Raw genomic sequence first — 27,730 nt, 5'->3', positions numbered from 1 at the left:
GATCAAAAACACTTTAAAACCAGAACCAATAATAATAAAAAGGCCGCAGCGAGCTCCTTCCATTGATCCATTACATGCTGCACAGACTCCAAAATAATTCACATTAAAATTCAAATCTTTCTACACTCCCAGTAACATTTATTGGTAAATCAGCTGCTCTATTAGAGCGCTTTGACAAAGCACCTTTACTTCACTGCTCAGTGTTCAAAGGGCACAGCGTGTTTTTAGAAGCACTTTGCACACGAACAGAACAGAAACACGGCTGAGATGTTGAATGTGTTTGTCCCACCTGTCTCAGACAGACGGAGGTGAAGTGTTTGGGTGCTCGACTGGAGTGTAAAACAATCTGAGTCATTTCAATGTTAGTGTGAAATCACAGGCAGAGAGAGAGAGTTGGCAGCGAGACCACAACAACAGCACGTTACATCCGTGTTATTTTGGACTAAAACTAAACTTTAAAACTGTGGTTTGCAGCCATTTATAGATGCGGGTGCCCAGAGTTTAGCTCTTTGCTGTGACACACACAGAGGCAGGTGTCTTACCTGGCGGCGAGGAAGAGGACGCAGCTGACGGCGAGGTACGCCAGCAGCATGAAGAGCCAGACAGCCGGTGAGAATGGATCCAGGAAGGAGAAGTAACCCGGTTTACGACCCTGAAACACACATAAACATCCCTCCGTTAATTGTGTTTCTCTGAGAATAACGTAGAATTAGAAATGAAACAACGGTTGGAGAGAACAACAGCATCCAGACGTTACTTTAAACTGTGACTTCTTCTTCAGAGGTTGAGCTGGAGGTCAGATCAGAAAACACTCAGGGATCCATCAGCAACTATTACTAAGACTTATTTTGCCCTTTAGATGTGAGGGTTTGATATTTTTGTCTCATTTCAACAAGTCAGAAATAGTTTTCCTGTCTGGAAAAATAGGAAAAACTTAATCTCTCTAGTCTAAACTTTACGCTATGAGGAATATTCCCACTGAGATTCAAAAAGATCAGCATAAAAGGACAAACAACTCCACATAGAGAGAACATATAACGATGAATTGCTTATAAAATGATCCAGTTTAAGATGGCTGAAGCTCAGACCAAGAAGAGAGTACAAAAAAAAAACTTTAGAAGCCACAAAGACTTTGAGTAATGAAGTGGAACAGAGACTGAGAGCCACAGCTGACGCTCTCCAGGCTGCAGGCAGTGACCCCAGAAGACAGCGACACATTACTGCCCCTGCTGTCACGGTCCGGTTACACTACCACACATGGGTGTAAAGGTCAGGTGTCCACACACTTTTGGTCACGTAATTAACATCTACAAGTCATTATCCAATGCATAAGATCCTGTAGTGACGAGCGATTAACTGTGTTGATCAGGAAAACAACCAGATCCTCTCTTAACATGCACACAAGTCTAATGTTCAGCAAATTAATCAATCTAAACAACAAAAATGTGTCAATTTGTGGTTCTTTTTAAAGGTAAAGCTTAAAAACGAGGATGATTTTACACACTAACGTCTCGTGAGGACTCACTGAACCAACTGAAGTTTGAATTAAAGTAAAAAAACATGAAGTTTAACACCAGTAGAAGTTCGAACGTCTCCAGCTGGCAGCAGTGAGTTGTGCTGATGACCATCTGTCGGTCACAGCGTACAGAAAGCTGCCGGCGTCTCAGACTTTTTCCGATTGACGGGCGAGCGTTTTGGGAAGTGACTCCTGGAACTGTATAGTTTTCCATTTTTCTCTTTCAGCTTGTCACATTTTCACAGCAAGTAAAAACCTGCAATTCAAATAAAACAGCAAAAACAAGATAATCCGGCAAGTTGCAGTTACGAGCTTTTCAAGTGTTAACGACCATCAGTTGATGCTCCGCGGCGAGATGCTTTCCATCGACCCATTTCATCACTTCCCCTCCCTGCTGTTTATGATGCCTCTGCCCCCCCCACCCCCCCACCCTCTGTCATCCATCTATTGGAAAAAGGATTTGGCAGCGTGGAGGGCTGAGGAACTCCCAGATTGGACCCAATTACAGCAGATGACTGGAGCTATAATGGAGGCAATCAACTCTGTTTTTGCTTTTTGTCCATTTTGGCTCATTTAAAAACCCCATGTGAAGCTGGGCCAGGGACTAAAATCTGATGAGAATCTGCTTTGTACCACACAGGCCGCCTGGATATCGCATGTTCAAACATGCACAGAGTTAAAAGAAGGTGACAGCAGATACTTCTGATCAATCCCCCAACACGCCCATGTTTTTGGTGTTTTTTAAGCCTTCTTCACATCTTCCAAGCAGAAAGTGACTTCAGGATTCAGGATGGAACGAGTTCAGGTCCAACAAGATCTTTAGGGAGTCGGTCAAAGATGCTTGAGAATATTTGCACGGTCACAGATCGATAGGCCTCATGCAAAAACCTTTTTGTACTTGCTAAAGCCACAAAAAGGAACGATGGGGCTCCACCACTGTGACCGGCAACACAACAGGAAGAAACCACATGTGATGAACTAAAAGGTTTGTTGATAAGTGAATAGAAACACGTCTACTGTCTCTTATCTGCACTTTAAGGTTGGACTATTGCTGTTGAGGAATTAGCGGTGTAATAACTTTTTAAATGACTGAAACATGAGTGAGTAATTATATTCTGCTCGACATGTTGACATGAAAAATCCTCCTGTTTCTCTCCAAATCATTTGCATAATTTGGAGTCATGAAGTTTCACACATCTGCAGCATTATGACAACAAAGCTTTCATTAACTTTAATGTTTTGAGGGTAAAAATAAACATTAAGACTTTATCACTGAGAAAACAACTGATCCTTTATGTTTCTTATGATTTTTGAATCCAGTTCATTTGTGCTTGTTTAGCGTCATTCCTCTGAACGACGACGACGTCGTGTCCTCCCCCTCGAACACAGCTGGTGTCTCCTCGGTGATGATGTCAGAGCTCCTTCTTGGTGCCATAATAAACTGTCGTGCCTCAGATGCAGTGAATAGCGCAGTGATAATATATTGAGCACTAATGAATTGGGAGCAACAGTAGACATAAATTTACACTGTTCAACACCAGGGGGCAAGAACACTGATAAACACGATGGCACTTCACTAATGTGTGTGCACAAGTCAACAGCTTGAGCAATTAAAAAGATTACCATCTTTTAGCGTGTTTGCAGGCTATTTAGATAAATGCTGTGTGTGTGTGTGTGTGTGTGTGTGTGTTTGTTTTATAATGTGCATAAAGTTTCTTTATACTTGCAGATATTATTGTGTTTATTTACTTACTTTGGGAGTTACAAAGATGCTGTGAGACTTAATGAGCGTTTTGCTTTGCGTGATGCATTCAAGAGCTTATCCACAGTCAGACGTGTGTGTACTGTTCACGCACATTAGATCAGATTAAATCCCTAATAGTCCACACTATTATATTTTATTATATATTTATGGTCCTTCCACTTAACCTTTGCATTTTTGGCATTTTGTATATTTTGATATTTGTGCATTTTGGAAAGATCTTTATAGATATTTTTATACTTTCATACTCTCTTTCCAACTTTGTGCTGCACAATAATTCCCTCAGAATAAACAACATGCTTATCTTATCTGCTACACACCAAGTGTCATGGTATTCTGTTTGTGCTTTTGTTAATAAAAAAAAAAGAAATCGCTGTTCTTTGTCATGTTATACCAAGTGGAAATGATGCATCAAACTTAATACAAATACAAAAACTCCCAATTAAAATAACTAACAACGCTTCAAATTCAAATTTAGTTGAATATTTGTTTGCAAATTTGCAAAACAGGGGTTCTGTGGTAGTGTGTGTGTGTGTGTGTGTGCCATCAGCAGCACGGCCTGTTAGCCAGTCTATCTACTGTGTATAATGGTCACCAGCGCTGCACTTGCTAACAGCAGCCTGGTGTTAAGTGGAGTGAATTTATGACGCCTCGGTCCAGATCCCCCAGTTCAGGCGGGAGCAGGAAGTTCTCGACAGACCTCAGACTGCTCGTCAGCTCTGCAGCGAGACGGCGTAAATCAGCACCGCAGGCTGCTGCCCTCAGTAAAAATGTGCTCACGCTCAACTTAATCCTTAAATAAACACTTAAGAGAATGAAGCTGGGACGCTGTTGTGTGAGCGCGCCTTGACTGTACACACATTAAACAGCTGACTGATCACTGAGTCAATACACCGAGGCACTAACGGAGAACTGGATCAAACATGGAGGACAGATGGTGGAGGTGAATACTGATGAGCTGCAGATGTACAGTAACTGCAGGCAGCGACACTGCAGCACACCGTCAGTCTGCCTTCAGATGAGGCGCATCATCACGACACATAAATAAATGTTTTATTAACATGTGCTGTTATTAGTGAAGACTCACTGACTCACTGCTGCGGAGATGACTTAACCCTGGGAGAATTAAATGGGATTATTGCGACAAAAAACCAACTCTGGACGTAACAAAACAAACGTGTATGTTACTTCCATGTTTTGCTCACAAAGTTTATCTTCACAAATGATTTTTGAAGCTTAGATGGAATCGTGAGAAGTAAAAACTAAAACTGTAAAATAGCATGCACTGATAAACCTTTGATGAGGTTTAAACACAACTAGAGGTTGTAAAGGCAGATTAGTGAGATTAGATGAGAGTCCACGCTCGACGTCCTCGTTTCTTCTGCAGTCTCACATGTTATCAGCCGCCTTTCTTTTATCATTCATCCCTCAAGAGTCGGGTATTAACTGATGTATTTTATATTTATTTATCTTGTATGACTTTATTTTAAGCATCTAACTGATTCAATAAACCCAGAAGTTTATTTAATATTGTGTGAATTTTCTATGTTTTACTGTTTTACTGTCTTCTTGTACGGCGACCTTGAGTGCCAGAAAGGCGCCTCTAAATAAAATTTATTATCATTATTATCATAAGTGGGAACCAGAAGTGCAAAAATGCTGATTCTTTTCCAGGTTTTGGACTCATTCCTGCATCACTCTGTTCGTACTTCTCAAACCAACTTCTTGCCACGTTTAAGGACTTGCTGCTCAGCGCTTCGGGCCCTAATGATGGATTATGAGAACTGGACAGGGAGTCTGCAGGAAGCTGCTGCTCCACTCCAAACACTTCTGCCACATCCAAAGCTAAATGTGACAACACACGTCCTAAAATGGAATCAAATCATGACTTAGATTGTCTCAAATATCTTGGGGGCAATAATCCCGCTTTGAACTGAAGCCCACTTGATTTGTATTTGTCTGTTTTTGTTGTGCTTCCATGTGATGGACTCAACATGAGCTCATAAAAACCCTTGAATTTAAAGCGGTGGGTGCTGTGGAGACTCACAGAGCTTTGGCAGCTTCACAAAGCTTCTTGCACAGTTATTGTTTTGAATTGCATCATATTGTCAGGTATTCATTCTTGTTATTTGTCCATCACCTGTACGTGTTCTTATACACAGGGGTTTTTTTTTTTTTTTTACACAGTTATAGTTATGTATCCAAGCAGCATCCACTGAAACTGAAAAAAAAAGAAAATGCATCAGTGAGAAATGAAAGAAAAAACATTTTTTCCTCTAAAAGCAGGAAGAATGATGATCCTTTTGGACTCCTCAGTATTCCTCAGGAAACAGGCTGTCCTCGCTCTGTCTGCCATGCAAATACATAAACAGCCCTGCTGGCCTGTTTGCAGTTTGTTCACCCAAATTTCCAACGTGAGCAGACCTCCTTAAGACTCGCAGGAAATGCAGAGGCATTAAGTCCATGTTTCAAATTCCAGTCATGGAGGCAGAATCACCGATCCTCCCTCAGAGGCTGAAAAACTCATATTTTTCAAGCAGCTCCTGTCACCCCCCCACTCCCCCTCCCCAAGTGAATCATATCCCCATCTCTCTTTAAAAAAAATGGAGGAACATGCCCTCTATCTGTGTCCTCAGCTCTGCTTTTATCTGCTCTCCAAGCATTTCTCCCCCTGCGTGATCTCTCTGGTCTCACGAATATTTGCTTGGTCCTGAACTCTTTAGTTTGACTGTGTGACCCGAGCAGTCAGGGGACTGTTGTTGCCTCCAGCAGCAGAGCTCCTGCTGAGGTGGCGGCTGCTGTTGTGACTGCAGCGTTTTCCTCTCAGAATTCATCAAATCATTGGCCAGACGGAGACAGAGAGAGAGTTGGGGGGGGAGGAAATGTCAACAGGTGCAAATACTCTGTTGTTCAATTGGTAAAAGTTTGTTGACTCTGCAGGTGGATCTCAGAGATAATTGGAGCTTTTATCAGCATCCTGAAACTCTTATTATGAAGAGCAGCCTGCTGGGCTTTTCAGAACAAACTCTGCTACAAACTGTTTCCTCTGCTTTAATATTCACTTGCTGTAGATCAGCATGTTCATGTGCCAGCAAGATTCATTCGTGTTCAGGGATAGTTCACCAAAATCACAACAAACATTTATATCAGCTTACTCCTGACGCCTCCACCGGGAGGGGAGATTAGGGACTTATTCACCTATCTGTGCACGTTTTCCCAGAATCATGAAGCTAACCTGTGCTGCAGTCATCATTTCTGCAAGATCCCGACAGGGACAGAAGTCCAGACGTTATGATAAAGTACTGGAGGGCAAAAGACCTTTTCATATCTCAGTAGAACTGTTCCAGACTTCCCATGTGTCACTCGGGGTTTAAAACAGAGCTTCTAACAACTGGTCAATAACAGCTGCATTTTAAATGTGTGGTAGCTCAGAGTAACATGAGTAACATTACAAATAAAAGCTATGACCTCTGTTGTCATTTATGAGAAACTAAATTCTGTTAATTCGCTGCCAGTAAATCATAAAAGCCACATCAGACAGTCAGCAGCTCATTGGTCTCCTCTCCTGCTTTTGGTAGCAGAAAGAGTTTGAAATGACTTTTAACTGTGTCACAAATTCATTATAGTTGAACTTGCTTCATTGTACAGATGCCTGTTGGTGTCCATCCATGCAGACAGTTTGAGTTTCATTATTTTCCGCACCTGATAACTGAGAACTTTGCTGAAGGATCAGTTTAGTAATACTAAAAATGTTTCCTCCTGTAAGTCAATAAGTCCCTCACGCAGAGCTAAAACAACACTGAATGCATCTACTAACAAATATTGCGTGTGTGTCACAGCCTGATATGAGTATTCAAGAAATTCAGCATTTCCATAAACTTGGGGAACTTGCAACAGATCCACACTTCCCACAATGCACCCTGTCTTTGTTACACAGGCTGTCTGTCGCTGACGGACGAAGCCCAACACAGGAAGTTATTCAGATGTTCTCACAGGTTAAATAGCACCAGTCGGGACAAGTAGGCTGCTGCTTAAAATCAGTCAAAAGGTAATAAGATAAATTAAGTGAGCGGTGCAGAGGTGGATTTACCAGATGAACTCGGTAGAGGATGCTGATCCCCAGAGTCATGAAGGGTTTGGAGAAATCGATCACCTTCTCTCTCTCCGAGGTGATGGTGAAGCCAGCGACTGCCAGGTCTGCTTTCTACAGACAGGGAGGGAGAGAGAGGGAGAGGGAGGGAGAGAGAGGGAGGGAGAGAGAGGAGTGCATTTTATGTTTAGCCACAAATGTCACTTTAAAGGGGGAGAGACGAGACAAAATGGCTGCTTGCTGAAAATGTTCTGTTAACATTTGAAACATGAGCGTTATTCTGACTGGAAAATGCTAAATAAACTTCACTGATGCACTTTCCTTTTCAATATGTGCTTAACCGTCCATAATGACTGTAAGTGCACTAGACTGGATGGAAGGTAATAAAGGGACATGAGTGTGACGGTGTTGAACAGGGATGACTAGCAGATGTTCATAAAGACAGCTTAACGTAACCTTTAATGTCCGTGGGCAGTGCATAAACTCATCATCATCATCATCCGTTTGAGTAAATTCACAAATCAGCGCTTACAAACGTCAGCATGGGAGCTACTAGTGTCTTCACAGAAAGCGAGGAGGAGTCTTCCTCAGAAGGTTTTAGTGATTTTCATGTTTTGCAAAATATTCATCTAGGTGTGACTAAGACATTCTTCACTGAATCCTCACAGACTGATACTGAAACACTAGCAGGCGCCATCATGACACCAAAAGATAGAAAATATGAATTAGAAGACAGGAAAACGATTTACAGAGCGGATATGTAGCTGCAATTAATTTTAGTCGGATTTAACCCTTCAGAGTCTGGAGTAAAACAGCGTTTTTTTACTACTTTTCATTTTACCTTTGTGTTTCCCATTAAGCTTCCCTTTTTCTTGCCTTTCTTTGTGCCTATGTGATTCTACAAGTATTTATTTATTTTGACATAATATATGGATACACTGTATGTAAAAGTGCAAAAGAAACACAAAATCCGAGCAGGAACTAGTTGGATCTTTGGAGGAGCGGGGGTCTGCGCGGACACCTCCTCTCGTTCCTCTTCACGCGCAGCATCCTCTTCATCCTCTGAAAGGAGTCTTCCTCAGAATCAGAACGTTCTTCCCCAGATTCAGCATCTTCTAACTCGTAGAAGAGCTGTAGTGCGCGACTTCGGCTCTTCATAACTTTAGTGTTAACAGGCCGATCGACAAAATTCAAACACTTGTAAAAAGTTTGAAGTTTACGTTTTCAAACGTGCGACATGTGACTTTGACGCCGTGTGGCGGTCCTAGACTCCGAAGGGTTAAAGTCAAACTGGATTGACGTGATTGCAGAAAACAGGATGAGGAAGGAAAGTGGAAGTGATGGAGAGATGGGAAGGACAGTTGGAGAGGAGGAGGAGGAGGAGGAGGAAGATGCGGAGAAGACACAGGATTAGGGGTAAACAAGAGGAAATGAAAGAGGGAATTAGATCATGGAGGAGACAGAGGGAGGAAGACAGACACTTTCAGGTTGACTGGTGAAGCGTGAGAAAAACAAGACAAGCCGGGAACGAGGGAGAGGTGGTAAAAAATAAAAATGAAAAAAAAAAAAAGAAAAGAAAAGGAGGAAAATCAACATCAAACGAAGAGACAACGGGAGGAGAGAGACGAAAATGCTGGAGGAGGTCAGCGGAGGTCTGGGAGGAAAGAGAAACAACACAGGCAGAAGAAGAATGGACGGGTCAAGTGGGGCGAGATGGCGAGAACATGAAAGAGGACGTGATGTAAAGGTGGAGAGAGGACAAAAGCAGGAAGAGCTATTGAAGAGGCAGAGAGGGGTGCAGTTCAAATGGACGGTCTAATATTCAGGTTAGACTGCAATTATTTTGTGTACATGAATGAAGAGGATAAAAACATAACTGAAAGTGAACAGGGAGAGACTTTCATTTGTTATTCTGCTCCTAACTGCTTAATGGCTCCTAATTTATTCCGTAATGAGCTGAACAACCTCCAGTGAATTACACTCATGTTCAGCTGTTTTGCATGAACAGAAAACAGTCTGGGAGAAATATAACGCCTCCAGGACTAATGTTTGCTCTCTGCTTCCTCTCAGCTCAGGGTTGAAGGTTTGAATCAGCGCTCGGTTTCAAAACATCGTCACTGAGCTCTTTTTAGAATTAAATTAGGGAGTCTGTGGTTTAAATACCACCCGTAAATGTCACGCTGGACAGAACACATCCATTAAACATTAATTGCCACTGATCTTCACTGTCGGTTTGCGATCAGAAAAGTTTGCAGCTCCTTTGCAGACGATGGCGAACGTAGTGAGCTTTATCTAAAAGCAGTTTGAATGGATGCCAATGGTGAATCAAAATGAAACTCATGATAGCTCTCTCACAGCAGACTCCAGCTGTCTACTGTCCGTCCGTATGTATGAGCGATGCACAGCTACTCAGCTGAGGTTAGTGGGAGCACTTGTGATAAGCATCCGTCGTCAATAGGTAAAGAGTAGCTTGTAAGTCCTTATAAGATGCTTATTAACATCATTATGAGTTAATGACCAGACCAGACTAGACTTATTTGTAGTTGGTGACTTCTTGTTTATCTCAGCAGAGCACCTGTGTGGGTGGGCACGGCCTTACGTCTGCAGTAATACATTAGATTTTCTAAGTTTTTCAGCCAGCAAGGATACTTAATGACTGCTTTAGGTGATACTGAGTGGAACATGATAACCGTCTAAGCCCTGAAAACAAGCGTAATACTGTAATGATTATTTTAATTGTGGTGAAAACTGGGACAATTTGGTTGCAAAGGTTGAAAAGTGGGACATTTTAGTGTATTACAGATATTTGTCAGGACTCGGGACAGTCGTGGACAAACTGGGACGTCTAGTCGCTGTAGTTCAAACCTATTATGGTAAAAAAAAAAAAAAACATGAGCGAGCCTGAAACTTTATCAACACAACAGTCGACACAGAGGTAGACTGGGCTGCAGGAGTGGTTAGAAAAGTTTCAGTGTTTTCAGACTTGTAAGTGGGTCACCGTGGAGGTGTTGGCGCTGTGTGAATCCATGATGACTGCAGCTGCCGTCCTCTGAAAAATGGACCAAACATTCAGAGCCAGATTTGAGTCTACAGCCTACTGGAGCGTTTGAGGTTAGTCACATAAATCCTCTTGGTTGAGGTAAAAGAAACATTGGTGCTCATGGCAATGAAAGTGTGGCCTCAGGTTTGTTTTGGGCTTGTTTCACAATATAAAGAAATATTGACCATTAACCAGAACTGTGATTAGGGTTTACTGAAAGTATTCACCAGCTCATGACGCTACTGAGCATTAAAACTGAACATCTCGTCAGTTCAGGCTTTGTTGAAGCTGGGACACTCCTTTTTGGTGTCACTGGGCTAAAATTCAATACCAAAGTTTCTGAATATTGTAATTAAAAAAAAAAAAACTAGACGTCTCCACCTCCTCTTGGTATAGAAGTAGTTGCATGTGCACATCCCTTCAGTTGCTGGTGAAAGCCTAAATCAGTGGCAAGAAAAATTCTGCAGGAAAAGTTGCATCAAACCGCAATATATCATCACACGGTTTCAGAGAGTTACTGCTGTACAGTATGACGGCATTGGGATCATAATCACAATCAGCTCAAGCTGCTAACTTCATTTTCCTGTGCGTATGAAGCGCTGCACATGGCCATGCTCGTCTGCTGGGACACGTTAGGACACTGAGGACACAGAGGAGAGACCTGCAGCAGGAGCACTGTAGTTTTCAGCTTTTTCAGGCCTTTTCCGAGGAGCTGCCTGCCCCAGCTTTAACTAAATCTGGTTGTAACCTTGATTTGAGGTCACACTAATCCTCCCTTTGTTTTTTCACTGATGTGTCTCACTATCAGGGTCGGTAGGCTTGTTGTCTCAATATGATAGAACAGATAGTTGTGATTGTGGGATGAAAAACACCGCTGACAATCAGACAAACGTGTTGATTTGAGAATTACTTACAATAACCTCATCAGCTGCAAACATCACCCATCGTTCTGTCATCATCTTATTGGTCTAACATGATAACATCCTCATTCTTAATCCCACCTACATCTATCTCTGATTGGTCGGCTGTCGGGTGATTCAGAGGCCAAAAAGTACGAGCAGCCACTGATGCACACTTCATCAGTGCATCATGATGTTTTCTTCATAAACACAATCTCTGTGTTAATGATGACGCGCTCTTCGCCACTCCTGCAGACTTTCCCTCCATAAAAAATTAACAGTTACCATTTTTACCGTGTGTTTTCAAGGTTAATAGCCTCTCTGCGGCGGCATAAGTGCAGATGATGATTACTGTCTGCTCTGACTGATATGTTGGCTCGTAGAACTGACCGGCAGACAGCTCAAGAGCCTCCAGTCAAACAGCATCTCTTATTACAAAGTTGAACTCCCTATTTTTCAGCCACAGGAGCCACAATTAAAGGCAGCACCTTTGTTCTTGAATGTTTTGAACCTTCTTTGCAGAGATTCTGAGGCTTTTAATGAAATATTGATTTTTATTGTGCAGAAGTCATTGTTGAGGGCGCAGTTGTTACTGAATGCATTTCAAGTTAACCATGACTTGTTATTGTGCAGCTCCCAGTGGACAATGTGGCACTAAAACTGCCAGATACGAGCTTTTGTTCTAAGTGGGGCTCAGTGGGTAAATCATACTGGTCCCATTTCAAGCTGGGACACACTGCTTCTACTGTCAGGGGTGTTTTATAATGGTTTCTCTCAAATGAATTGACCTTGGACGGACGGCGGGTTAGGAAAAGATTTACACATCCGGCGTTTCATGTACAGACGTGCGAGGACCTCGAAATCCTGTAAAAGGAGGTCACTGCACCCTGCTCTGACATTCAAGATTTTATCGAATCAGTACGTGAGTTTATAGAGACGTCACAGTCTGCAGCTCTGTGGGGAGTGAAGCAATCGTTTGATGTACGGATTCAATAAAATGTCACAAGAGCAGCGTGCAGGAATCTACCCTTTTTTCAACAAGGGATCGGGCTGATAGAGAAAAAGGTGATTAGTTTGTCACAACATCCCAAAATCCACAAATGTTTTCATTATTTTGTTTTTTAATAATAAACTGGAATCCAATTTGTAAATAAAAAACTGGAAAAAAATTCTTTTGAATGTCAAAATATGCCATTTTGACACCTGACCCCGGCGTTGTCTTCTCCACCACTTTGGTCCGACTTATTCTTTTGTCTTGTTATTTTGTTTTTGTTAGAACATATCTGAGGAAAAAGGTACATATAGGCATAATATATTTTTTAAAAATTCAGTGTTTATCTTATTTTTATCTTTTCTTATATCATAATGTTTGCAGTTTCTTAGCCGAGTGTGATAAATGAATAGAAACAAAAGGTAAATGTTCAGATTTTGTACAGACCTGAGGATTTCTCATTATAATCCAACACTGAGACTGCACTTTGTTGTGTGTTTTCATGAACAGTTTCATGCAAATCATAATGATATTCCATTTTTCCCATGTAGTGCTGCTGCTTTTTATTTCAGTGTCACTTGTTCTAATTTAATTCAAAATGGGAAAACAACACCAAAGTGCACTTTTTTTTTTTTGCGTGTTTCACATTTGAGTGTGGGTTTAACCTTGCTGAGTAAACAGGGCAGAGTGAAATTAAAGTTGAAAGATAATCTCATTAAGTTTAAGGCAACAGAGAGACGCACAGCGGGTCCATAGCAGAGCGTTTATCTGGACCCCAGACACCTTTCTGCTCCTTAATTAACACTTAATTGATTAACTAGTAGACACTTGTTAAACGAATTTCACCCACTTTCATCAGACTCCTGGGCCTCATAGAGAGGAAGGCCTGTGTGTGTGTGTGTGTGTATTTGAAAGCATATGGTTGTTTCAAGAGCTTCCACCTCTGAAATTTGCAACGAGAAAAAACAGCAAGGGGCGAGAGGAAGTTGCAGATAAATGGAAATAGAGAGCGTGAGTGTGTGTTTGTGTGTGTTTGCGTCTGTGTTTGTGTGTGTGTGTTTGTGAGAGAGAGAGAGAGAGAGGGAGAGAGAAAGAGAGAGAGAGAGAGAGAGAAAGAGAGAGAGAGAGAGAGAGATAGAGAGAGAGAGGGAGGGTAGATCAAGGTAAAGGAGTCATTTTTAAGACATTTACATAAAATGCATAAAGAGTCTCTGGATACAGATAAAAGTCAGTGAATACCTACTGGCTGACGTGTGTGTGTGTGTGTGTGTGTGTGTGTGTGTGTGTGTGTGTGTGTGTGTGTGTGTGTGTGAGTGTGTGTGTGTGAGTGTGTGTGCCCATGCTGAGGAATCCTGCAGTGTAATTGAAACAGCTCTGTATAATTAGTAAGAAAAAAGACAGTTGATTAGCCTCTTAATGGCCTGCTTGTGTTCCCAATTTCCTCTTTCAGACACACACACACACACACACACACACACACACACACACACACACACACACACACACACTCATCAGCCACCATCACCATTATCATCACCATTATGTGTAGCTAACACATAGTGAGTGTGCATTATTAGCAGTATTAGACAGGAGCCACCGATGTGACAAACAGCGGTGCAGCTTTTACATTATGTGAAGCAGCTTCACACACCACACACACCTATTAGTACTTCTACACTTGTGAGGACCTTTTTCTAGTCTCTAATCCCACTTTGACCTTAAAAGCAGGTCTGACTACTTGAAGAAGCAAGAAGCAGACAAAATGTCCACTGTTGAATGAACCCAGTGCACAATATTCACTGCTTTACAGTGTGGGACTTCTACAACAACAAAACATTCTCCCCAGCCTCTGCTCACGTCCTCTTCACCCTGGAGCTGCCCATCAGCTAACTGCCCCAACACACCTGTCCCTTCCTGCCCTCCCCACTCTGCGACCTGTTTCTACCGTCCTTCATCAGCCCCGCAGCACTCATCCGGCCCTTTTCCCTCCTAATCACATACTATTTCTTTCTACTTTACTACGTACTGCCGCTCCTCTCCACGCTCACACATCCGTCTGTGCGCTCAGTCAACGCCACGTATCTTCCACTGCGCTGAGGATTGTGGGTCAGAAGAGCCAGAAAAGCATGCTGGCTTACATACTGCAAAATGCGACCAGATGCAGTAGGACATCCTGGTATTTTTGGCACGCTGCCTTTGACCTACTCTGTATTGGGACACACTAAGTCTTTTTCTGGCATAATAAATAGTATGGTAGTAAGGTTATTGGAACACAGCCCCACAAACCTCATCTGTTTTTATCCTGCTTCCCTGTTTTTCTGTTCCTGAACCTGTTTCTGCCCGTCTGACCTCCTGATTATCGGACTTTGTCTTCCTGGCTTTGACCCTGACTCTAAGCGTATGTAGCCTAGCTTTAGTTTGATGAATAAACCACTGACGTGCAGCAGCTCAGCCTCAGACGTCGGCGCCTGCGTCCCCCTCCTGTATCCCCGCTTCCACCGGTCCTGACAGCAAAGGCAAAGAGACTAATTCATTAGAAAAAAGCTTTTGGGTTATTTGGGTTAAGTATCTTGTACTTGAGTTTCAAGTAGATCCTTTTTTTGTAAAAACAACCACCCTCAAGTTAATTTGAACTGAACCAAACAGGTCAGGAGCAAAAGCACTCGTCAGATTAGCTTTCAGTTCTTTCTCTGCTAATTTGTGTGATATAGTCATGGCTAACTGTGGAGATTAAAATAAAATCCTATCCTCTTTTTTTTCACGCCAATTGTCATTTGGAAAAAAAAAAAACTTGGAAAAATTGCTGTTTTGGAACCTGCAAACATTTAGTTTTCTATCATTAAGCTATTATTACTATTATCTGTTTGTAATGTCACTTATTGTCTCATCTTTATATTATTATTATTATTATACATCTTTATATTGTTGTCTTGTTTGGCCTTTTCTTGCTTTACTGATGCTGTTTTCATTGGTGTTGTTTCTGTGAGCATTCACCTTGTGGAAGCAGATGGGGATCAGCTATAAAGAACAGAGATGGATCATTGATTCTCACCATTGAGTGCACCCACACTCGGAGGCGTTTCCCTCAGGGAGACGCTGCGAGTCACCACAAAGGGGTTTGTTCCAAATGCACAGAGGGGATTGGACACATACATGTGATAGCAGATTTAATTTTGTCAGTACTTTTAGCTTTATGATGTAGTTGGGAGCATATTTTCATGCTGTTATTATTAGATATTTCAATTTCAACAAGTCAGACCAGGCTTGTGCCCCCCAGGTGAGTGTGTGACTGAAAGCCTGTAGATATTAATGTAAAGTCTACCTGAGAGAGCCAGTAACTACATTAATAGTAGTAGTATAGTAGCGTCCTTGTGCATTTTGTTGTAGAAGTCTTTTATCCTGCTCGAGGTCACACTGCTGGACCTGGAACTTGTCACTTAATTGTCATTGAGCTTGGCTACAGAAATCATTTGTCGGTATTGTAAACTTCCCTTGACTGAGATTTATTTTTTTACACTAAATGCTCGTATCACACAGCGCAGAGACAGTTTGTGACTCAACGGGGGTGTGTGGACAGTCAGAGAGGACAGACCCCCGTCAAGAGAAGACTTCCTCACAGTCTGTCTCTTCCTTCCACTATATTATGCACCTATCGAAGCCCCCGAGTCAATTACAACAAACTGTGGACAATAAAGTTACCGATCTAACCTGAGGTGAGATGAGCGGATCAATACAACCATTCTGTTGAAAGAAACTAATTAGGTTATTTAGGTTAAATTATATATATCTATATCTATATCTATATCTATATCTATATAAAGCAGAATTATTGGAATTATATTAAAACACTCTTGGATTAAAACTTCAACAGATGCAATTGATGAATTGGATTGTTCTTCTTTGTCCGCAGCATTCATCAAGTGTGACCACTCGGGAAATATTTCACACACCGAGGCGGCATATCGACTCTGGCCAACACAAACACACACACACACACACACACACACACACACACACACACACACTCTGTGATGATTGCACTTGCTCTAACATTGGTTCTGCGTTAGTTGTTAAGGCAACAGGTGGCAGTGGGTGGGCGTGAGCGGTGCGAGACGCGGGCCCCGAGCCCGCTGACAGTGATGGCACCCTTAACTGCAACACAAGAGTCAGCCAATTATACAAGTGGTGGAGCGTTAGAAAGCTGCTTGGCCTTGAGCAGCAGAGACACACAGAGATGCTGAGGAGGTATTAAGTGGCTCAGCTGAAGCCCAATTTCCCCCGTTAGTTGTTTTCTCAGGGAAAGTGGCTCATTTTAAGTCAAGTTGAGTCTAATTAAAGCTGTGCAGAGAATTGCCTGCGACAAAGCTGCGAGAGAAAGTAAAGACGATAAGGAGAAGTGTCAGCAACTGTGTGTGTGTGTGTGTTTGTACTCTTGTAGGCTATTTTTTTTTTGAGAGGACCAATTTGAGTTTTGAGGACATTTAGTCCAGTCCTCACTTCCTCAAAGGGTTGTTTAAGATTTCACACTTGCGCTTCTCGTACTTTTGGACTATTTTGGCTTTTGTACCTGGAAATAAAAGGACATCTTTGTAAAGTGAGAAACTTTTGAGGCTATTTTTGGAAAGTGAGGACAGTTTAAAAAAAAATAAAAAATACCAAGGCGGCTTTGAAAATTGAAGACACAAAATTTGGACAATAATCCAAGGGGTGTTTTTAAATCGTTTACTTTGGCCGAAAAGGTAGAAACCCAAAGGAACTCCTGACAAATTCCCACAATCATGGGTCTAAACTACCTGAACTTGTTCCTCGGTGTGTTCCCTCCTCCAACACTCACCCTGTTGATCAGCTCTCCCACCATGCCGGTCCAGCTGCCGTTTGGCTCCGGGGCTCCGTACAGCCCGTCGTCCACCAGCTTGATCTTGAAGGAGAACTTCAAGATGTCTGCCAGCTCCCGCAGCATGTCCACACAGAAGCCCTCATACTGGTCGTTACCATGGAAGTCCTGGTAGTTGGACTTGCGCATCACGTACGGGTTTTCCTGTCAGAAGGAAAAGTGACATGATGATAAAACACGACCGGTGATATTACATGTTACATTATTCACACATACGACGGATCATTTTTACCAGTATTGTGGTGACGATTAACGTCTTGTTAGCCAGCGTCTCTGACGCATTGAGGTCCAGGGAAGTGGAGTTCATGGCCAACGTGTTGTTGGAGTACCAGATACCAATCTGTCCATCCAGGAAGAAAAGGAGGACAAAGAGGATTCAGAAATGGAAGGTGAGGAAAAGCAGAGGAAGGGGAGGAGGTTAAGACATAAAGGTCTTGGACATTCAAGGGTACAAGTGAGATTGTTTTGTCAAACTTGTCAAGAGGATTGTTGACCTTTAAGGGCCTCCTTATAAAATGAAAGTAACTGACATTGAACACCCAAAGGCACTTCTGGGCTTTGCGAGACTTGAGGCAGGAAAAGTCGCTGACGGGTCCTTAACCTGAACCTAAATGTCTTTGGTTCTTCAGGGAGTGCATTTGGACACATCTCGTGTGTCTGCACTGAATGATTTAAAATATCCTAAATGGTTCTAAACCTCACTGCATGCAAAATTTCTCCTGAAACAAAGATGGAGATGGATAATGATGAGAACGAGAAAGAGAGGAATAATTAGTTGAAGACAAGACAGAGGAGAGAAAGTAAGAAATCAAGGACGAAGGTCAATGTAGACATAGATAAAAAGCATAAAAGTGTCCTCATGAGACGCAGAGAGACAGACGGGGAGAGGAGGCTGAATAGTTCTCGCTGCTAAATTGATGTTAAAATCAATGAGGGAGAATCTGGCTCCTCCCAGCTCATTCTGCAGGTTAAATAAGGTCATAAATACATATTGTAGCACATAAAACACCCATCTGCTGACCTGACACCAACCCCACCACATCCTCTGACCCGACCCGACCCGACCTCTTGTTTGTTTGGGTGTTTATTAGCTGTGGTACTGTGCCGTCTCCCAGTGGACAGGCTGATAAAGAGGACGCACCACGCCTTCCTGCGACTCCCATCGTAACGTGAAAACTCATCTATGTTGGGTGCATTTCCTCCTCCTTTAAATCATGTCCACCCTTTCCCCTTGTGTCTAATTACTTTTTTTGCTTCCTTGTTTATCCCCCAAAAACACCTTCTCTCCACCACAATGACTCCAATGCACAAGACCATTTCTTTTTCTTCTCCATCACTGTCCATCGCTCAGCTAAAGGACCCTGATCACCACTATTTTTTCCATTATTCTTTGGTTTATGAATGCTATTCCCAAACAGGTTTTTACTACAAGCTGCACAGGAGGGAGGGGGTCATGTGTCCTGTTTTCTTGGGTGGATACAGATTAAAACAACAGGATGCGTCGATCAAGAGTTTGACAGGCGTTGGTCCAAGTTTTTGTGCTAAGCAAAGCTAACTGGCTGCAGGCTGTGGCTTTATATTGAACAGACAGATTTTATATAAACTAATGAGTGTGAAAATCCCTCAGCTTCCTCTTTAAAATCTCCTCCTGAACCTCATTTCTATCTTATTCCAGCTAACTAGCATCAGCTCCTTGCTGGAGGCAGTAAAGAGATACTATATTGGACCATCATATGAGGTTAGCTGTGTTAAAGTCATCATATGCGTCAATCAGGTGGGAATCTCCACCACTACATTACATTTCACAGCGCACTTAACCCTGGCCTATGAGCCCGTTTGACCCTGAGCTGACCTCAGTTGATCTCTGGCCTTTTAATGTTCATCTGAGGTCATAAAGCAGCAGTCAGCCCCCATGGAAAGGCTGTTTGTATTGATTACATCGACGGGCAACTGAGAGAACTGCTTACTGTGAAGTCACAGCCAGAGGATAAAAATAAAAATGCTATGGCTGTAAATCTGAACATTAAGGAAAAGACTCCCACCTGAGTTTCCTGCACAGGTTCAGGTTTTCCCCACTGGGGAATCCAAAGAAAACATCTTTAACATCATGTTATGCTGCGGTGGGTTTTTCTGTCTGGTAAACTCATCAGAGTTTACAGGAAGTTGTTCCTGCCTCTTAGAAGTTAATTAACCTACTAGATGTTCAGACGCTGCAGCTGACTGCTAGCTTAACCTCTGGACAGTTGGCTCGATTTGACCTCTGACCTCTTTATGGCCGGCGGGGTGTTTCTCCAGAATCTTCAGGGTATAATTGGTCCTCTGGCCTTTGCTGTTAAACTCAATGTGACCCGTCAGACCATCGTACTCCACCTTATGAGACAAAGAGAGAGAGAGAGAGACCAAAATATGTTAGCTGAGAGGCCAGCGGGCAAGGTCACCCAAATAAAAAAAAACCCAAGGAAATTATTTCTGTCAATGTCAGACTAAACTGAAGTTTATTTAGGGGTGCTATGTTGTTTGTCTTGGCTGTGTGTCCCAAACCTCAACATCAGAGGTGGTCAGTGCCATGGCAGCATGTCCCAGAGTCACACCAGGATAAGATAGTGAATCTATCTATAAAAATATGTGAGTCTTAACACTAACAGGACAAGTTCACACAGTATTTGTGTGATCCTGTCACTTTAGCACTTTATCAGACAGAGGAAGACTGAGATACACTTAATAAGCTATAATAACTTTCTCTGTTTTGGACTCTCCGGTGCTACACACCCTCCAAGAACTTTTAAGAAGATTTGTTACTGATGAGTGGCACAGATTTCCAATTCCAAATTTTCCAAAGTTGAACAATGTGGAAAAATTCACGTGGATTTATTTTGCCCCTGTGAGTGATTTAGCTGCAAGATTTTGCCGTTTTATATCATTTCTTTCATGTTGCAGAGAAGTAGAATAAAGTAAATCCGTACTAATCTTTAATGCAGAGTTTAACTTTGGGGACAATGAGCTCCTCCAAGTTCTGAACTTCGTCTCTTGAATAAACGGAGCTCCTGTGCTAGCTAACTCAGAGAGCTCTTGCAGCTGACTAGCACTAGTTTTCAGCTGGCTGGTGTGTTAGCAGTTAGCTTGCCAAACACAGTAGCCCACAGGGAGTCACTGCATCACCAAGCATCTAGCTTCTTGGATTGGATAAAGTTTTCTCTGAAGGTTGCTGGTGTGACCGGGCCTCAGAAATCTAGCTGGGATATCAGAGCGCCTGGTCTGCTGGAGGAGACAGAAAATGTTTGTAGCAGCTGAATCTGGAGCTTTTGAACAGGCGGCAGTTTAATGTGACACAAAAAGCAAGACGGTTATTGATTCAGAATGGAAATGTTGAAGGAGGAAAAGATGAAACGTATTCATATTGGAAGAGGAAGCAGAGGAGACAGACAGTACATCAGCTGCTGGTATGTTTGTGTGTGTGTGTGTGTGTGTGTGTGTGTGTGTTTGCAGGAATGCGCAAATGAGTGAGAGACATGCGTGATACATGTGCAGTCAAGCGTGAGTTTTGTGCCAGAATTTATGTGAGTTATGGGCAACTGAGCGCACGTACAGTATGAATGTGTGTATGTGTGTGTGTGTGTGTGTGTGTGTGTGTGTGTGTGTGTGTGTGTGTGTGTGTGTGTGTGTGTGTGTGTGTGTGTGTGTGTGTGTGTGTGTGTGTGTGTGTGTGTATGCATGCATGACTAAAGATGAATTACATCCCAAAAACTGTGTGGTGAGAGAGAGAAAAGGGGAGAGGGATGTCTCTGGTTGCTGCCAAAAACAGTGTAGAGATGATGAAGTGATGCACTGAGAGCAACAAAAACAATATGGAGGGAGAGAGGGGGAGAGAGAGGGAGAGAGGGAGAGAGAGGGAGAGGGAAAGGGGAGGGAGAGCCATCCTCAGTGGATGAAAGAAACAAGAAGTGGCAGACAGACAGAAACAGGGAAAGAGGAGGATGAGAATAAATTAAATGTACATGGAAATGAAAGAGGAACGATGGAGGGAAAGATGCCAGAGAAAAGAAAGAGAGAGAGACAGTAAAATCCTCTCTCTCTCTCTCTCTTTGTCTTTTTCCAGCAGCACTGATGAATCCAACAATAAGACCAGCTCTGTTATGCAGCCAGCAGAGAGTTGCAGATGACTAACTCCCGACTAAACTACAAAACATATTGTGTTTGTTTTTTTTCTTCCGAATCGTCACACAAGCTTTTTCTGAACTGACGCCTCCATTAGCACAACAAGATTGTTTGTCTGATAAAACTCTCCCAAAAAACATATGTGCAAATGTTTTTTGACCTCGATGTTTTTGGTTTATTTAGGTGCAAAAGCACTTGGTTAAAGGGACAGTTTGTATTATTAGTAGTCAGTTTCTTCACCTACTCACAGTAGATAGCAGGCAGCATGACCCCGAGTTGAAGAGCACAGACACTAAGGTAAAATTAGTGTTTTTGTCAATGGAGTCTGGCTCCAGAGACAGACAGTGAACAAAATACAGCATATACATTAAACTGATGTTGACTTTTTAAGGTGGTTTAAATACATGTTGGATTGTTGTGATTCTCATAGGACGGCAACGCTACAAACATATGATATGATGATCTCATAGACCATGATGCATTGCTGCAAAGTAGTTGAAATTAACACAGCCGTGAACATCTGCAGTAGTAAAATACAACATACGCATGAATGCAGCAGTAATATTAGTCCAGAAACATCAGATATAACAGGAAAACATTAGCAGGCACAATCTTACTGTAATATGGGTCCTTACATACTGTTACTGATGGAAGGTTTTGATTGCAGCACTAATATTTTCACAGTGTGGTATTAAACATTTTGCTGAGGTAATGGACACGATTTGGTTCATTCTAACTATAATTGCACACTAGCACATGATTATTCATAGCACAACTACATTTGCAATTTCACATCAAAGCCACAGTTTAAGACTTTGCCTTGAATCCCAGTTTGAGGGTAACGCAGCTTTGGAGGCGTCGGAAAGTATATTTCATCTTTTTCTTTAAAGGAGCTAACAGTTGCTTGCTTCCAGTCTTTGTGCTAAGCTTGGCTAAGATGTCCTGGATCCCTGTGCTGGAAACACAGACATGGAACTGATATCCATTTAAGACATTCGACTGCTGCAATGGAGTCAGATGAAAAGACCGTGGATGCTGGACTCCAAGATGGTACAAATTCACTCCAATGACAACCAAATGCACGGATGCTTTATAAGAACTGAATACGGGAGCGAAGATGGCGCTAGTTCCTAGTTTCTGGGTTAAGCTCAGGGTTATGTGACCCATTGAATATACATAGTAGTGGTGATATCTTTCAGGAAAAAAAAGACTTTTGTGGGCTTTGGAAAAGTTTTACAAAGATGAACCCCCCCCGGCTTAAACACATACCGAGCATAATAATTGATAAAGTTTATAGCCGGAGGTGTCCTGCCAACAGTTTTACAGCCGTCCTTCCTACAACAGTGAAAGAAAATGCTCTCTTTGTCATTGCAATGCTGCGACTGGCCACAAGGAAAAACTGGAAGCAAGGCTGAGCTGAGGCCCAGCGTCCAGTTTTAATTGTACATGCATGAACCAATGCATGTGACGTACTCAGACACAAACCACTGAATGACCTTGTTTGTAGCTGCAGGAGTCGTATCAACAGTTTCACTGATGAAGGTCTGTGGGGAAAACTGCAACACCGGCAATAATAAGATCGACTTGTCACACTCTTTATTATATCCAGCCATGGGGAAGACGCTGGACGAGTGTGTGGGTGTGGGTGCATGTGTGTGTTTACCATGCGCAGGTAGTTCATGAGGCTGGTCCCGTGCTGCCAGATGAGCGGGGACGTGCAGCTCAGCGGCTTCACTCCGATCTCCTGACTGCGGTTCAGCTCCCGGACGGCGCTCACCACCACATGAACGGCATCGAACATCAGCGCCGACGACAGCTGGAAGACACGCAATAAAAAGAGCAAGTGAACACAACTGGAACATGCCTTTTGACTTGTCTTGTCTTTCTTTTAGAGTTAATGGAAAGCATGTTTCTTTGCTATTTGGAGATAGTTAACATTTCCCTGTGCTTCTACTGTTTCTGCAATGCTACAAAGCTCTTTTAGCAGAAGTTGAAGCCCAGCAATTGCCTATTTACACATCCAGAGTAACACAGTGTGTTTTGTGTTTGTCCACCTGGTGAATTTAAGTCCAATACTCTCTCTGTTTTAGCTCTGATTCTCCACCAGCTCCTGAGGGAAACATCTGGCTCTTTAAGCTGTAATAGCTCCATTGTATTCATCAGCCAGTCTCAGATTGTGTCTGTCTTGTTGCTGAGCAGGTAGTGAACAGTTTATCAGAGTTTGTTTGATGAAAGCAGCAGCCACTGGAAAGACTGAGACCGAAGCAGAGAGGAAACACGAAACACCAGGAGCTAAAAGAGGCTAAAAAGCTCCGTGGAGCTGCAGATTGAATATTGCTCATATAAACACTGATCCTACGAACACAATAGAAAACTGTGTTTGTGCATTTGTTAAGGCATCGGCGAATGATAGCAAAGAAGAAAATCTGAGGCGCTCCTGCTATCAGTGGCGTTCAGTGTGCAGCTCGTACGGCTCAGTGATCCTATCAGAGTCTGACGTTCTGGTCTGTTTGGTCAGTTGTCAGTCAAACTGACACTCTGAGGGAATCAGACAAATTGTATGGAGGCAGCGCTGCACAGTGTGTCGACAGCTGATAAAAAAGATGGATGTATGACTGAGTGTGATTGGAGTTCTCTCCGAGTCGATAGTTTCAGGGCTGAATGACGATAACTAATTACAGTTTGAAGACAGAAAGATAGAAGAGGGAAGATAGAGACGGAAAGAGTGAAATATAATTGGCAGCTCTCACCAGTCTGTCGGCTTGGTTTCGTCTAGTTCACACATGTACCAACTTTAAGTAACAGACCATTACTTTAGGAAACATCAGGCTGTTCCTGTGAGATCATTACCTGACTATGTGTCAAGATAAGACCTGGTACGTTTAGTGTTTGAGCTCATTACCCTCTGTAATGAGTAAGGTCTGTGTTACCCTGCTGTAACCCTAACCCTGTGTGAAATAACTTGTGGTGCAGGGTAACGGGCCTGCGTCAGCTGAAAGCATGATAAAGTCATTGCACTTGTATTTTACTAACTCAGATCACTTGGTTAAAGTTCAGGAAAGAAGCAAATTTTATCAAATATTTTAGCTAAATCATTATCTAACAGCTGCTGAAGGGTTTTTATTATTCTAAAACTGGTGAGATGAAGTCCTTCCACTCTGACCCTCTCCTCTCCTGAACAACTAAAGCCAGGCGGATACTAGACGGTTTTTCTGTAACTGTTCTTAAAAGTAGATTTTTTAATATTTTAACTGTAAGAGCGCACACACCGGATGATTTGGTGAGGACGCAGGGCCACACACTTCATATTAAACGATCTTAGAGGGACGACTGCAGTGACTTCACAGAAACTCGCTGGATCGAACGTGACTTCAGAACAAAACAAACATGGAGGCGGACTGTCCTCTAGCCTCACTGACGTCCCCATGTCCATGTTAGAGCATCCGGAGCCATCCAAGATAAGTGAGGCCTGAAATTATTCAGCGCATTCAGAATATGTGTTGGGGTTTCTACTGCCTTTTTACAGTCAGTGAATTGTGAACATATCAAATATGTTTGAGATGCATGCCCAAAAGAAACGCTCACATTTCTGGTCAGACAGAGAAGCACATCCACTCTTTAAATGTTTTGCAAGATTTGGATATGAGCAGGTTATTGGATCAAAAGGGCGAGCTTTTCAAGAGGGTAGTTGAAGGGATGAAAGAAGGACGTGCTCACGTGGACAAAACAAACCTGCAACTGGCAGAAAAGTTTGAAAAACTCATATTTGGACATGAAGAAGCAAAATGACACGAGCAGCTCCAGCTGTTCCACTCTGCTCCGAGCTGTAAAGAGTTTAGTAGGGATATTGTCTTTTTTGGAATGAGGGCAAAAAAACAATTATGTTTCCTCCACAACACATCCAACAGTTGGTGGGAGGCAGGGCTGTCGATGTGTGTTTAGATGTTTATGGATGGCAGCTGTAAAGCAGAGAACAGTGGCTCTCAAACTGGGGGCTGTTGCAGAGGGGGAAGTCTGGACAGGAAATAAGTTGAGTGAATACGATTTACGAAGGGATGATAATAACAAACAAGAGTTTGCAGATGCTGCCCTAAATAATTTCGGTATAAATTAAGCTGTAAAGAAAATGAGATGAGATGAGAGATGTATAATTAGTGAGTGATTGAAATTAGTTTACATGGACTGAGGGATCGACATGTTTCTGAACATGCTATAACAAAAACAATCAATCTTTAGGCTAAATGTATTGGTCCTTTTCATCGTTATTAAATAAAACGCCTTAAAATATTTTTTTTAAAAAAAGCCTAATTTAAGAGAAACTTCAGGACTAAAGGGGTTAAAATATTTTCTGTCATTTCAGACTGAAACTTTTCATCTGATCATCAAGTAATGGCCATAATCATCACAATAATATAGCTGCATTGTTGTGAAATAGGAACATTAAGTGAATAAATATGAGTAATAAGCCCCCTGGGGGGGGGGATGCTCTCTGCAGTGATGATGGCGTCTCCAGTGATTGAGACTAACTCTATTGTCATTACTGTTATCTTTATCAGCGCCGTCTGCTCAGGTGTTATTGCCTCTGCTGATATCAGAGCCGCAAATGAGACAAACAGCTCTGCAGAGATTGATTTCTCCTGATGTGTCCTTTCATTATGGAGGAGGAGAAAGAGAGAACAGGGAGAAAGATCGATGGAGGAGGAGGGAAGAAAATATGGCATCGCCACACCTGCACAACATGCAATCAAAGCTGAATCTGCAGAAGTGCCCTTAAGCAAGACTGCATCAGATTTGTTGACTATTTTTGGGGGTGTTATGTGTTTTACCCTCCTGATCGTGACTTCCTTCTTCTTACGACGCTGAAATCTTTAGACCATGACTCAATTCTTTTATCTCAACATAAAATACAATTCTCATATTTCATTAAATCCATTATGTGGAGATCACATCTTACTTATCTCATTATCTTGAGACTCATGATCACATTTTTAGAGAGAGAGAAAACTGTATTGATAGCAAAAGTTTAGCACTTAGATTTGGTGGGAAAGCCTCCGCTGTCTGAGAGATTCTGCCGAAAAACTAATCCTCCCTCAAGCAAACATTAGATCTTAGTTAATTACCAAAATAAAAGCATTGCTCACAATGCTCTATAAATAACATTTTCTCAAGGTAATGGCATTAGTTGCTAATGAGTTTTACACTTGAATACAAAGTCAACGGGTGCCAGGAGAATGTACAGAGGGGTGGATTAAAATCTATTGGGTCACCTTGTAAACATGCAACTAAACCTGGCAGTATCAAACACATAAACAAGCGGTAGCCCGCTATCTTGGGTGCACGGCACATATTCAATACATATAAACAACAACTGCCATGTGCAAGTTGAGGTCATGATGTCGGCCGAGCTTTTGTTTCCCAAAATACAGATAAAATAATACATTTTCCAAAACATCTGCACACGTCAGACCTCACATTTCTAACGTCGAGCCTGTGTTCCAAAATTGAGGAGGTGAGTTTGAAAGATGTGGCTGTTTACCACGCAGGGAGGCTCTAATGAAAAGATGGTGTTGAGTTGCATGATGGGAAATGTAGGATCCACTGTTTTGGGACCCATACTAGAGAGTATTTGTCAGGATTTTGATTTTGAGCGCCGACTTCCTCGGTCACGCTGGTTCGTCGTTGTGTGTCAGTGTTTCTCACCGCAGGTCCAGGGTACGGACTCACATCGCAGCCTTCCCTCCAGGACAGGTTGAGGCTCCTGATGAACTCCAGGTAGAAGGGATGACTGCTGTTCAGCATGGAGAAGCCCACGATGTTGGACTGATCGCCCACCACGTCGTGTAGTCGAAGCAGTGGGAAGTCCTGGAGAAAGAGAGGAGAAAAAGAGGGAGAGAGAGGAAAAAAGAAGTTACATCCTCTATCTGTCGTATGTGATGTATGTTTACAATCTGGGAAAAAGCGGGAGTGGTGAGATGCAGAGGGAACCATTTAAGATCACAGCGGAAAGCAACTCCCAGATGAGTGGAGGATGAAAGAAAAGCAGAAGGAAGAGGAAGACAGAAAGAAACGAAGGGCTTGATTGGGGTTTTCTTTTCAGGGATGTCAAGTTCAATTTTTAAATTCAGGGCAGGCTAACAGAGTGAAAAAAGGTTAAAAAAAAAAGATGCACATCAAACGCTGGGGAATTTCAAAGAACTTCAAATAGTCCTTGAAGGGGAGTCGGAGCCACGCTGAGCTCTGCTGCTGAAACAAACCACAATCAAACTGTTGCGTTGCCCTCGGAGGGTTTGTGTTCGCGCTGAAACAGATGCTGACAATGAAACATTAAGCTTCGGCCGTGCAGGTACAGAACACAAGCAGCGCCGGCTTAAACTAAACGCTGC

General features: G+C 42.5%; 1 protein-coding gene across 3 annotated transcripts in view; it reads right to left on the bottom strand.

Moving 5' to 3' along the window:
* LOC139216040 (glutamate receptor ionotropic, kainate 5-like) overlaps window positions 1-27,730 on the bottom strand; it is a 71,505-nt gene that overhangs the window by 13,790 nt on the left and 29,985 nt on the right. For all 3 annotated transcript variants that reach the window (XM_070847091.1, XM_070847092.1, XM_070847093.1), the window contains exons 7-13: window positions 27,048-27,209; window positions 23,011-23,163; window positions 19,458-19,562; window positions 17,425-17,532; window positions 17,133-17,336; window positions 7,369-7,482; window positions 543-652 (exon numbers count right to left, since the gene is read on the bottom strand). In XM_070847091.1, the coding sequence (XP_070703192.1) occupies window positions 543-652; window positions 7,369-7,482; window positions 17,133-17,336; window positions 17,425-17,532; window positions 19,458-19,562; window positions 23,011-23,163; window positions 27,048-27,209 (956 nt within the window). The remainder of the gene's footprint in view (window positions 1-542; window positions 653-7,368; window positions 7,483-17,132; window positions 17,337-17,424; window positions 17,533-19,457; window positions 19,563-23,010; window positions 23,164-27,047; window positions 27,210-27,730) is intronic.

The sequence above is a fragment of the Pempheris klunzingeri genome, chromosome 16 (genome assembly GCF_042242105.1).
Source record: "Pempheris klunzingeri isolate RE-2024b chromosome 16, fPemKlu1.hap1, whole genome shotgun sequence".
NCBI lineage: Eukaryota > Metazoa > Chordata > Actinopteri > Acropomatiformes > Pempheridae > Pempheris > Pempheris klunzingeri.
This window is presented reverse-complemented; position numbering and strand designations above follow the sequence as displayed.